This window comes from Acomys russatus, chromosome 1 (genome assembly GCF_903995435.1).
Source record: "Acomys russatus chromosome 1, mAcoRus1.1, whole genome shotgun sequence".
In the NCBI taxonomy this organism is placed as follows: Eukaryota; Metazoa; Chordata; class Mammalia; order Rodentia; family Muridae; genus Acomys; species Acomys russatus.
The window spans coordinates 95,642,371-95,656,034 of record NC_067137.1 but is presented as its reverse complement, the minus strand read 5'-3'; the positions used below and the strand labels follow the sequence as shown (position 1 = coordinate 95,656,034).

Sequence of the window (13,664 nt, the reverse complement as noted above, 5' to 3'; positions counted from 1 at the left end):
CTCAACATCAAAGGTAGAGATGACTAAGGGAGATTCCTGATGCCAACCATGGGCCTGCACATATGCAAGTATGCATACACATGAAAAAGAAAAGAAGTGTGTATGTGTGTGTGTGTGTGTGTGTGTGTGTGTGTGTGTGTGTACATATCCACATGCATGGACATGCATAAATGGTAAATAGTACATATCTACAAGATAGAATTATTAAATTATTTTGAGACTTTTGTATGTTTTCTAGGGTTTTTATTTTCGGTTTTCTACAAAGGATATAGTCTGTCTGTAGTGAGTTTGATGGTGTGTGTGTGTGTGTGTGTGTGTGTGTGTGTGTGTGTGTGTAAATGTGTGTGCATAACAAGTATCCTACTTTGGTTCCTCACGAGTGCAATTCCTTCCATCCGCACTTGACTCTGCCTCCTGCTCCATGCTGGGGACTGGACTTGAGTGAACACTGCCACTGAGCTCCCCTAGGCCCTTGCTCACACATAATCTTATCATTTTGGCTAAAGTGGCTCCCAGCTGACAAGGACAGAGGAGGGTGGTATGTTCTAGAGCATCCTCCTGGCCCCACACCCTCTTCCACTGCTGCCAGCTCCTGCCCTTTTAGAGTTCTTCTGGCAGCCTGGTGGCTCCATGCCCGTAAACTCTGCCTAAGAGGCTGTCACCACTACCAGCACAGAGTGATACTCCCTTGCTAGTCACACAGTGAAGCCAAGGACTCAAGCCTTGGCTCAGGACCACAAGAGTAGCAGTTTGTGACAATAATGACGATGCTCTGAGGAGCACAACAAGGAGACTGGAGGCTGGTGGAAAGTAAAGAAGGGGATGGAGAAACAGGTCCATGGTCAGTGGCTGCTCCTGTAGAGGACTTAGGTTCCCAGCACCCACATGGTGGCTCAGAACCATGTGCAGCTCCACCAGATCAAGGGATCTGATACCTTCTTCTGGCCTCTGTGGTCACTAGGCATGCACACGGTACACATGTGTACAAGCAGGCAAACACTCATACATACAAAATAAAAATAAATCTTTTGAAAAATTTAGAAAAGAAAGTGGAAGAAGATTCTAAGAGAGGAGCAACACTGGACACCCACTGAGGAAATTCTTTGGATGCCATGTTTATGAGAGGTGAGCTGGTCTCACAGTCATGACAAAAACCAGTTCCTCTGGGAGCTCCTGGGTTGCCACATCCTTATCAAATCTCAGGTCCCAGCTCCTACCCACTCCAAGCTCCCACACACTCACAGTCTCAGGAGCATCTTTGTTTGCCCTCTGTCTCCGAAGATCTGCCTTAATGAAAGCTGAGATAAAAACAAAAAACAAAAAAACAAGAGTGTCAAAGTCAGAGTCATGAAAAAGATCCACTGGTCAAGTTCATACAAGAGAAGGAATCCTCCTTTTCCTAAGCATCACAACTAACCCAATTCTACTTCAGACCGTCAAGATGCGACTGGCACCATTACCCATCTTAAAAAGGTCCCACGTCACTGCTGTCCTGGAGAGGCAGAATCCAGTGGTGATGCTAGCATTCACTTAAGGGTCTCTTAAAAGGGCCTTTGCACATATCGTGCTAACCACCACCATCAAATCTTCACGGTACAAATTAGGAAACTGAGGCACCCCCCAGAGCCTGACCCATTGGACAAGCTGTGGGAGTCAACATCAAACATGGGCCTTCTGATGCCAGAAGACACGAATACATGCAAACAGATATCACAAACAGAGATCTATCAACCCCTCCCATCTGTCTCCCACATATGTGCCCCTCACTATAATCATCAGTGAAGACACGGGTCCCAGCCGGGCGTGGCGGTGCACGCCTTTAATCCCAGCACTCGGGAGGCAGAGGCAGGCGGATCGCTGCGAGTTCGAGGCCAGCCTGGTCTACAAAGTGAGTCCAGGATGGCTAAGGCTACACAGAGAAACCCTGTCTAGAAAAACCAAAAACCAAAAAAAAAAAAAAAAAGACACAGGTCCCAAATTGCCAACATCCCATTGAGTAGCCTGAACCTCATCTTGCTCTGAGGTCCCCACTCACCAGTGAGCGCTGATCCAAGGGCAAGGAACACACAGAGGAAGATGTTTCCAGGACTGGTCCCATAGTTGTCGATGATGTGGCCTTGGGAGATGGTGAAGATGATCCCAAATACCTGGAGAAGCATAAGGCAGGCAGGGAAACAAGGGCTTAATCGATTAAGATGCCATATTGTAACAGGATCGCAGCGAAGCAGGGGGCCGAAGAGAGAACATGGCCCTACCTGTGCTGACACATTGAGGAGGCCCGATGACATGCCTTCAGACTCCGGGTACGTGAGCTCCACAGCAAACTCAAACCCCAGGGGCAGATAGCCAGTCATGAAGAAGCTGCAGTCCAGACCAGAGAGCAAAGTGATGGAGAGCCTCCAGGACAAGAATGGGAGCCCACCTTCCCCCTTAGAGTCCCTCCCTCCCTTGCTTTTCTCTTCCCATCAGGCCATCTGTCAAAACAGGGAGCTCTCTGCATGTTCCGTGCCCAGCAGCTCTCTAATGTCTTCCACGCTCTTCCCGCTAGCCAGCAATGACACATTAGCAGTTATGAAAGGGGCACGAGTGGTTGGTGTGTTTCACTTTCAGCTGAGAATATGTGTCCTAGGTCCTCAGGCCCTGGGTTGGAAGGAAAAGTCCCTGATGCCAAGTGCCTCTCACTCTCACAGGCATGCTCCTACTGCCTGAAGGAAACAAGCTGGGAGGTGGAGGCCAGCAAAGTCTCTGCAAAAGGCCTGTGGCTCCGCGCATTTCTTTTCTCACTCCACACACCTAAAGACGCCAGTTCTAACTCCTCCTTCCACCCACACCATGCGTCCCTGTGTCATCGTCATATCATGGTTTCTCGCCTTCCTTCCAACTGCCCTACGAAGTTGGCCTTACTTATCTTCCTTTTCAGATGAGGAGACAGAGAAGCTCAGAGTATCATGTGGCATGTGCGGTGCTCTAACAGTTGGTAGCAGAACTGAACCCCAGACTGAGCCATGCTTCATTCCATCCCAACAGGACAACCCAGCTACCTGATGTGATTCCATTTTTGTTTTGGTCTGGGTTCTTTTTTATGGCTCTTGTTTTGTTTTGAGACAGAGTCTCTGTACATTAGCCCTAGCTATCCTGGAATGTACTATGTAGACCAGGTTGGCCTCAAACTCACAGGAACCTGCCTGCATCTGTTTCCTGGGTGCTGGCACTGAAGGCATGCACCACCCTACCTGGTCTATTCCTCAAGTACCAAAAAGACCCCTTGGCACCATTTTCACATCTCCTGAGGCCAGTGAGAAGGCAGCAAAGGGGACATGCATTGTATCCTAGGCTACTGGCCACTCTGGGAGCCAGGGGACGTGTCTTCCAACTCATCATGGGAGACCTGAAACTTACCCCAGTGTACCAGCAGTGATGAATACTACCCATAAACGGCCCAGGTCCAAGGTGAATGTGTATACCACCATGCCCACCAGAGTCATGATATACACTACCAGGGTTGTCTCCCTGTGGATAAATGCAAAGGAATTGAGTCACACGTTTTACCTTAACAGCACCTAGCAGGCTAATCTGTTGGTTCCACAGGGATATACTGAACATCTGTTCTATTTCCAGCTTTCTTCTGTGTGCTGGCACATCTGCCAACACTAGGCCAACAATTATTCATTCACAGTTAATAATCACACCGTGGTCAGTGGTACAAAGAGTAAGAATAGGTAAATACGAAGCTGTTCTGCTGGCCGCGTGCTCTTTTTCTGTACAGACCTCCCCACACGCCTAACCTGGCTGCACCCCATCTGTCTCTGTGTCTGTCTCTCTGTTTCTCTCTCTCTCTGTTTCTCTCTATTTCTCTCTCTCTCTCTCTCTCTCTCTCTCTCTCTCTCTCTCTCTCTCTCTCTCTCTCTCTCTCTCTCTCTCACACACACACACACACACACACACACACACAGAGGTGGGGTGGATAACAAGACAAGCATCAGCTATAGTCAAGGTGATGTTGGTTAAGGCCATCTTAAAACTTGCTTTCTTTTTTGTTTGTCTTTCTGTTTTTGGCTTTTGAGACAGGGCATCTTCTGTGTAGCCCTGGCTGTCCTGGAACTCACCCTATATACCAGGCTGATCTCCTACTCAGAGATCCACCTGCCTCTGCCTCCAGAGTCCTAGGATTAAAGGCATGCACCACTGCCATACCACCACCACTCAGCTCCTTAAAGCTTTCTTTTTAAAAAAATTATTTATTACATATACAGTGTTATGTCTGCACACCAGTATAGGACACCAAACCTCATTATAGATGGACATGAGCCACCATATGGTTGCTGGGAATTGAACTCAGGACCTCTGGAAGAGCAGCCAGCGCTCTTAGCCGCTGAGCCAGCCACTGCTCCAGCCCCTCCTTAAAGCTTTCAATACTGCTTGCGGCATTTGGACTATCAACCTCCCATAGCAATGCTGGGTGGTAGCCCGGCTTGGCGACTTCCTCTGTAATTTCTTCCTGTGGCCATTGCACAGCTTTTCCTGTTGAATCTATTGAATCTGAGCTACTCTGCTCCAGACAATAGAGCTGAAAGACAAAGCTCTCTAGTTCTGAGCTAAGTGCTTGACTCCAAAGCCAAAGGGAGACGCCACCGCCTACTCCCTGCTGCCTTTCTCTTTGTGCTGGGTTTGATGGCAGGCTCCCCACACCCACACTCTTCCACACACTCCCTTCACAGCGCTGGCCTCCCAGGACTCTTGTTGGCCCTGATTCCCGCCAACAGACCTGCATTCTGCTCCTTGTACCACTTCCCATAGGGGGCTGGCTCAGCACACTATGAACAGCAGGACTCAGACATGACTGCTCAAAGCCTGCACTTGTCTCTGTGGAAGCCAGGGACACAGTGGAACACCATCAAGCACACTATGGTATATGAGACTAATAGTTCTATTGGAGTTCACTCACTTACATACTGTACATGTGTTTATGACTGCAATCAACCCTGCAAAGGAATCTCTGCAACCCCTAGTTTTACCAATAAAGAAACAGAGGTTCCTTATGTGTTTAAAGTCAGGTGGTGGTGGTGATGCACACCTTTAATCCCAGCACTCTGGTGCCAGAGGCAGGTGGACCTCTGAGTTCAAGACCAGCCTGGTCTACAGAATGAATTCCAGGACATCCAGGGCTACACAGCAAAACCTTGTCTCAAAACAAACAAACAAAAACAAAAAGTCCCTAGGAGAGTAATTGCAGAAAGTAGGATCTGAATCGAAGCTGAGTTTGAACCATCAGCACTGTCTCGAGCTACACAGCGGAATGATAACTTACTGTGCAGCCTGCTGCCTCTTGGGAAGAAGTCAAAGCCAGAGTCTCTAGAGGAGGTTCCTCTCACTCGGGTGTGTGGATGAGGGACCTGCCCCCTTCACCCCTACCTATTCCCTCTATTCCTGCCACCCTGCAGAAAACATGCTCATGACCTTGAGTCATTCTCAGTGATTCCACAAACTCACCAGAGAGTACACAAAAAACAAAAACCCTTTCTTTTTGCCGTGTTTGTTAAACCGCAACTCTACTTTCCAACAGTGGCTACTTGAACAAAACAAAACTATTCCTAGTCCCAGCCTGAGCTAAGCAGTTCCCAGTCTCCAGCCTTCAACCAAGAATCGACAAACCCAGGAGTTTGGAGAGGATGCGAGCTGACGGACAGCTGGTTCTGGATGTTGGGTGATCCTAAGAACTGGCTATGTCTGGGCTCTGAAGAGGGCAGAGCACAAGTCTCCCCAGGCCTTTACTGTGTTCGCTAAGTCATCTGGCTGCCCACGACCCAGCCAAGCCAACATTCCAATCCCTCCCTTCTCCTGCTGCAGGGCAGGCCCTGGAAGAAGGGACACTGCTGTCCTCTTGTCTGGGGGTGGCTGGCCCTCAGTGCTTTTGTATCTGGCTAAAACAAGCAACTAACAGATGCAGAGACGAGATGGCAGCCAAGTTTTACCAGCAGTAATTACCGACCGGGCTCATCGTCGTCGTCGTCGTCATCGTAAGCCTGGCAGCCACATCCTTGGGAGTGGCCTCAGCTGGCCTTTGACTAGGCCAGTCAAAGTGAGACTTAACCTGCCCAGAGGCTCACAGAAGTGGCTTTGTATGGCTGAAAACAGGTCTACCACTGCCTGTTGCCACCAGACACTGGGGACTTTGTGGGCTTTGACCAAGCAGCCCAAAATGCTGCTTACTCCAGTGCAGGACCATCCCAGCAGCTGACCTACAGCTAGTGCTCACTGAAGACCCTCTGCATGGGGAGCACCGCAGAGTTGCAAGCAGAAGGGAAGGACAGGACTGGCAGTATAGCTCAGTGCTCTACTACTTGCCTAGCATGCACAGGTCCTGAGTTCGATTCTCAACACATGGGTGTGGGTTAGAAATAGGTTGGGAGGCTGTCCTCTATGTCTCTGCTCTCTGGAGCATCCCTTCGAGGCTGGCTGATGAACTGCTGCCTAGCAAACCCCAGAGGTTCTCCTGTCTTCATCCCAGGGCTGAGATTACAAGCACATGCCACCATGTGTGCCTTTTCATGTGCATCCTGGTGGGTGGGTGTGGGGGTCAAACATAGGTTCCCATGCTTACAGGGCAAGAGTTTTCATCAACAGAGCCATCTCTCCAAGCTCAAGCTTGCACTCTACAGAGTAGCCCATTCTACTGCATTGGCATCTGCAGAATGGGGTGTCAGGATTTTGTATTTATAGGCCAGGATTAGGTTGGCATATACTAAACTCTTTTACTATTACTGGATCTTTGAGCCCAGAGCACATCATGAGATGTGCCAACAAGATTTAAGAAACATTGCAAGATTAAATGCATTGCAAACTGGAGTACAACACATAGAGCTCAGTTAGTCCAGAGCAGCCAAGGACATGGGTCAGGGAGATCACCTCTTCATGCCTCCTTGGGGGTTTCCACAAACTTGCCAACTGCTGAGAGTTTTTTCCCATTTGTTTTCACTTCTCTGTCCTCTGTCCCTTCCACAAGGCTTTCGGATGGGGAGGAAGACTAAGCTGGCCTTCGAGTCCACTATCCCTAGTCCTCCCAATCCCACAGAATGAGTACAGAGTTCCGCTTTGTAAATGAGAAAACTGCAACTCACACAAAGTTTAGAACTGCCTGCTTGATGGCTCAGACCTCCAGCTGCTACCCCTCCCCAGAAGCGAATGAGCTATGTTCCTAATGAGTGTGTGTTTCAAAAGCAAGGGCTCCCCCAATTCTTGATCCAAAAAGAGTCACTCACTTGTAGGTTTTGGTCTTGTCCAGCCAGATGCCTGAGATCATAGCTCCAAACATCCCTGCGATGACAATGGTCAGACCGATTCTTCCAGCATTCACTTCTTCCCCCTGTGGAAACCACAGAGACCACCCTGCGGCATCCATTATGGCCAGTATTTAGCAGGACAAGATGGCTCCTATGACAACAACCTGGAGAAAATTCTAGAAGAGTTGCTCTTCCCAATAATAATAACCCAGCTGTGTATTTATGTATGCTAGGGTACCATGAGCAAGCAAATTCTATCCTTAGAACCACTTTCAGGCAGATACATATTATATTTTAATTTACTTTTATTTTTTTGAAACAGGGTATTACTATGTAGCCCTGTCTGGAACTTGCTCTGTAGACCAGGCTGGCCTTGAACTTACAGAAATCCACCAGCCTCTGCTGGGATTAGAGGGGTGCATCACCATGCTCAGCCCAGGTATTTTAAATTTAATCCTTATAGCAATTCTAGCTTATGTATCATTGTTTCCATTTTTATAGATAGGAAAACTCTACTGGAACATACGTATTTACCATATTTCATCCTTCTGTTTGTCAGGTGGGTCTAACCTGTGGCCATGCATCTTAGGGTAGCTATGAATGTAGGCCAACACATTTATAGATAACAATGTCATTTTGCAGTCAAAACATGTTAGACACTCTTAATAATAATAATTAATAAAAATATTATAATATTATTATGTTATATTATTAATATAATAATATATAAAATATTGACATTATTTAATTCTCATAATCCCAATCATACAATTAGGAATCAGTTTGTCCCCATTTGATGTTGCAATACAGAGGCACAGTGAGATTATTCTGCCAGCACGAGGTTGCAGGCATCCTTTTTTTGTTTTATTTTGTTTTAATTAATGTATTTTCATTGCATGTGCATTGGTGTTTTGCTTGCACATATGTCTATGTGAGGGTGTTGATCGCCAAGAGCAGGAGTTACAGACAGGTGTGAGCTGCCATGTGGATACTAGGAATTGAACCCAGGTCCTCTGGAAGAACAGCCAGTGCTCTTAACCACTGAGCCATCTCTCCTACCCCCAGAACTAGGATATGATCTTTGAGCCATCTCTGAAAACAGGAATATCTAAAGATGGTGGCTTCTGCCACTGCAAGTGTGACATCCATGGCCTTGGTGCACCAGACTCTATGACACTCAGCTTCGCTTTCCCAATATCCAGGGTTCTGGAAACATTTTTCATAAATGCTTTAATTGGTTCCAGAACATCCAGGTCTACATAGAAAGACCCTGTCTCAAAATATATTAATTATTAAGAAATAAAATACTGAGGCTGGAGAGATAACTCAGCCATTAAGAGCTGGGAAGAATTGGCTGCTCTTCCTGGAGAGCAGAGTTCAATTCCCAGTGCCCGTATGCAGCTCACACCTGCCTGTAACTCCAGTTGCTATGGATATTAAGCATGCATATGGTGAATAGACATTCAGGCAGATAAAACACCCATACACATAAAAATAAATAAAATTAGGAAAAACCAAAACACTTTAATTGAATATATAGGTGTTCGAAATTAAGCCTTGCCCATGTCATAATAAATAAGTAGTATATGAATATACACATGCACAAGTGTCATTACTTATTCTTTAGTCCTCTTATAAACATTTTAATTTAATTTTGTTTTATATGTTTGGGTACCTGGTGGTTTCAGAAGCTACTAGAAGGTTTCTAGTGCCCTGGAACTGAAGTTATAAGTGGTTGTGAGTCGCCATGTGTGTTCTGAGTACTGAATCCAGGTCCCCAGGAGGAGTAGCTAGTGCTCTTAGCCACTGAGACATCTCTCCAGCCCTTAGTCTCTACTCTTTTTTAAAAGATTTATTTATGAGCCAGGAGGAGTGGCACACCTTTAATCCCAGAACTTGGGAGGTAGAGGCAGGTAGATCTCTGTGAGTTCAAGGCCAGCCTGGTCTGCGAAGAGTTTAGGACAGCCAAGGCTACACAAAGAAATCCTGTCTGGGGGTGGGTGGTGGGTGGTGGTGGTGGTGGTGCTTCACTGATTTATTTATTTTATGTGTATGAGTGCTCTATCTGCATGTACACCTGCAGGCCAGAAGAGGGCATCAGATCTCATTATAGATTGTTGTGAGCTGCCATGTGGAATTGAACTCAGGACCTCTTGGAAGAGCAGACAGTGTTGTTAACCTCTGAGCCATCTCTCCAGCCCTATTCTCTACTCTTAAAAAAAAATAATATTTCAATTGTAATTGGGTGTGGTGGCAGACGACTTTCATCCCAGCACTCAGGAGGCAGAGACAGAGGCAGACAGATCTCTTCAAGTTCCTATCCAAGGCTGTATAGTGGGACCCTGCCTCAAATATAATTTTAAAAAGTGTGTGTGTGTGTGTGTGTGTGTGTGTGTGCGCGCGCGCACATGCGCGCGCTTGTGTGTGTGTGCGCGTGTGATCATACGCCTTTTGTAGAAAAGGAAGACGTCTAAGATAGTAACAAACTTGTCATAATCATACTATGCCATAGTTTAATACCACCAAAACTTAAATTGGACCCAGGACCGTCTCCCTCCATAAGCGCACCACCATCAGAGGCTAGCTAGAACTAGACCGAGGAGTGAATCTCCGCCCAGCCTCTACAGAGACAGGCTCAAACTTTTAGTATCACCCCGCCTTACCGGGAAGTGCAAGATCACCATGCGATTCAGCAGAGTGGATAAGGCGTAGAAAGCACCAGCGTTCAGACCTGAAGGAAGGAGGTTGAAAGACATTAGGATGAGCCTTCTCTCAGATCATGGGCTAGCATCTCCCTCTTCCCCGCAGCCATCAGGGAGGTCAGACGAAATCCTCATTGCCTCGGCCTCTCTGTGCAGTATCCACAGAGGAGAAAACTTCAGGGAAATATGAGGTGTCTGTCCAGTTCTTCAGAAAACAACTCAGAGCAACCACCATAACCCTTTCTTAGCCACGTGCCATTACACCATGATCCCTTTAGCCTGCCCTGGAAATGATTCTGTGGAGGACCACTCCAGGTCAGAACCATCTGTGTTCCTCCTTTCAACTTTGTCTGGACCTGCGAGGTTCAAACAAGCAGTGGACACTCTCTACCTCTTCCCAGAGACCCTATTCTCTCTCTGAGCATCCAGACCTTGGAGCCTTGGCACCTTCCACCTGCTGGCTGTTTCTCTCCTCTCTCCACTCACAGATCTACCACTCAAAACTAAACTACATCCAAATGAGCACTTAGTTGATGCCCTACTTCATCAGTTTATTCAACAGATAACGGTGAACCTAGAAACTGCTGGCAGAAAGAGAGACCAGGGGGCTGGGGAGGTGGCTCAGTAGTAAAGATCCTGCCACTCAAGCACGGGGAGCTGAGTTTCGGATCTCTAGTATACATGCAAAGAGCGAAGTGTGGCCTCTGGAGTCTGCAGCCCTAGAGCTCGGGGGAAGGACAGGGACAAGCGGAGCCTGGAGCTCACTGGCTGGCCAGCCTAGCAAACCTGACAAACTCCAGGTTTCAGTCAGAGACTCTACTTCAAAAAATATATATATATGGTGAATTGGGAGGGAGACAGAACGGGGGACACTATGAGGAACCGGAGGGAGGCAGTAGATAAATATAACCAAAATGTTTTATATAAATATATAAAAAATTTCAAAGAATAAATCAGAATACTTTTTTTTAAGGTAGTGACTGGGCAGTGGTGGCACACGCCTTTAATCCCAGAACTTGGGAGGCAGAGGCAGGTGGATCTTTGTGAGTTCAAGGCCCGCCTGGGAGTCCAAGACAGCCAAGGCTACACAGAGAAACTCTGTCTTGAAAATAAAACAAAAAGTTAGAGAGTGACTGAGAAAGACACCTAATAGTGACCTCTGGCCTCTGCGCATGTACATATGCACACATCCTCATAAACATATATGTATATATAAACATGTTTTTATATAGAAATAAACACATGTTTATCTATAGATATAAACATATGTTATACATACACATATGTGTATATATAAACACATATACAAAGAAAGGAAGCAAACAAAGACAGAAAGTAAGTAGATAATAAGTGATTCGCCCAAAGTCATACAGTGACTCAGTAGCTATGCTGAGATTGGGACTGACCCAAAGGAGAAAGGGCCTACTGGCCTTCCTTCAGGATGACTATGATGGTAGCGAGGATGACGAAGATGATAACGGTGACAGCACCACGTACATAAGTGTAGCCCTATTCTAAGGGCCTTACAGGTTTGGTTTTTGTTTGTTTGTTTGTTCTTTGTTTTTTCGGTTTTTTGTTTGTTTGGTTGGTTGGTTTTTCAAGACAGGGTCTTTCTGTGTGGCCTTGGCTGTTCTGGACTCACTTTGTAGACCAGGCTGGCCTCAAACTCACAGTGATCTGCCTGCCTCTGTCTCCCTAGTGCTGGGATTAAAGGCGTGCGCCACCACGCCCGCATCTGGACCTTACGATCTTTATAGCTTCCCTAGACGTTAGCAGTGTCAGCAACCTTATTTTATAGATGAGAAAAATGCACACAGTTAGAAAGCAAACCCAAAACTGAGTGAGGTGATACGTACTGCTAGTCATAGCCCACATAATCCCAGCATTTGGAGACTGAGGCAGGAGGATTATAAGTAAGAAGCCAGTCTGGGTAAGATCCTATCTAAAAAAAAAAAAAAAAAAAAAAAAGGACAGCTAGGCACTCCATATGCATACAAGGGTTGTTTGTTTGTTTTTGCTTTAACAGCATATTGAGGCTAACAAGACTACCACAGGGACTCTTCACATTCGAGTACGGAGAAGGGTATGAGACAGAGCACACAGCAGGACAGCCTTGGGTTCATCTTCAGTGGAACCAGTCCACAGAGTCTCAGATTCCAGAGATATCTAGATGCTGTTTCTCTTTGGGCCTGAAGGTTTTGGCTAGGGAACAATGAAGGTTGAGTACACTGATCTTCCTTCCTGGAGCACACCTCTCTAGCCATAAAGGATGGAGCAGTGAAAAGGGGCCCTGTTCTCAGAGACACACTGAATGGCCCGGGACCAGGTCTGTCTGTCACAGGTCATTTTTTATCATAAGCAACACTGCTGAAACATAGTTGAAGTGCTCTGTACATCAGGCTCCCAAGGGAACAAGACACAAAGTGAAGGTCAGATTCTCATGCAGAATAGATAAGAAATTTCATCCCATTCCCACAAGCACACAGGCATTAAAGTAAAGGGTAAATCTGGCTCTGGATTTACCACTGGTGTCTCCGGAGCCCTTAATCACTAGGTTTCATGGTTCAAAACAAAGGTGTCTCCAAGCCAGGCCAGTTTCATCCCATCCCAGCGTCTCTCAGAAGGTCACCCCACAGATGCAAACGGTTGGGCTCAATGTGGCCTCTTCAACATGTCAGGGCCACAGTGGACCAACACACGCCGAATGTTACCCAAAGTTATCACAACTGCCAGGCTAGTGCTTGTCACATAAGAAAACATCTTACAGAGGACCAGAGAGATGGCTCAGTGGATAAAAATACCTGACACCACATTTGAGGGCCCAAGTCCCCCCAGGACCCACATGGTAAATGGAGATCTACTTCTGCAAGCAGCCTTTGACCTCCTCAGCAATACATGGAGGCACACGTGCATACTCACCCACAGATAGTAAACGTGTAGAGTGTTTAGTTAGCGTCTTACTAGAAATTAGTAGCAACTAACTTCAGCCACACACCCACACACTTAGAATTCCATTCCTGTGTCAAAAGAGTCATCAGGAGACAAGTGGGGTAGGCCGGAATGTGGGAGAGAACAGGGGAAAAAGAAAACAGCTCCCTGCTGTCTTCTCTTCTCACCCTATTATCTTCCCTCCTGGCCTAGCCTGACCCTGCCAAAGGTAAGTGAGCAGTTGGCTTTAGGTGACACCACCGCTGCTCTCAGCATAGGTCCCCAGCTTGGATGAACAAGGACACAAGGAAACAAAAACATTACCTAAAAGAGGGGAGACACACCTCAATATTAGCACTTTTGTGAGGGGAGAGTCCTGAGCAACATGGTCCAGGATGCTAAAGCTGAGCTGGGGTGGGGGGGTGGGGATGATCAGTGGTTAGTGACCATGTGTAGTCTATTGGCATGTGTCCAACCCGACCCCGGACCCAACTGCATCAGGCGCTCTGGGAACGAGCCCCCATAATCTGTATTTATGTAAACCTCCCAAGTGATTCTAACACTACTGAAGTTGGACATACTGACTTAGTTAGCTAGTGGGGTTTATTATTAGCCTCTCCCATGCCCAGCTGCACAGACATGGTAAAGGTAGAGAAAGGCAGGGAGCAGAAGGACGCTCTGGAAGGCCGTCCATCTTTCCCGTGCTCTATGCACTCATCCCAGAGGAGCTGGCGATTGATACGTGATCCTTGAA

General features: G+C 46.9%; 1 protein-coding gene across 1 annotated transcript in view; it reads right to left on the bottom strand.

Moving 5' to 3' along the window:
* Flvcr2 (FLVCR heme transporter 2) overlaps positions 1-13,664 on the bottom strand; it is a 62,580-nt gene that overhangs the window by 4,557 nt on the left and 44,359 nt on the right. Inside the window, exons 4-9 of the mRNA XM_051149525.1 lie at positions 9,944-10,011; positions 7,260-7,363; positions 3,400-3,510; positions 2,256-2,361; positions 2,036-2,147; positions 1,243-1,298 (exon numbers count right to left, since the gene is read on the bottom strand). Of these exons, the coding sequence (XP_051005482.1) occupies positions 1,243-1,298; positions 2,036-2,147; positions 2,256-2,361; positions 3,400-3,510; positions 7,260-7,363; positions 9,944-10,011 (557 nt within the window). The remainder of the gene's footprint in view (positions 1-1,242; positions 1,299-2,035; positions 2,148-2,255; positions 2,362-3,399; positions 3,511-7,259; positions 7,364-9,943; positions 10,012-13,664) is intronic.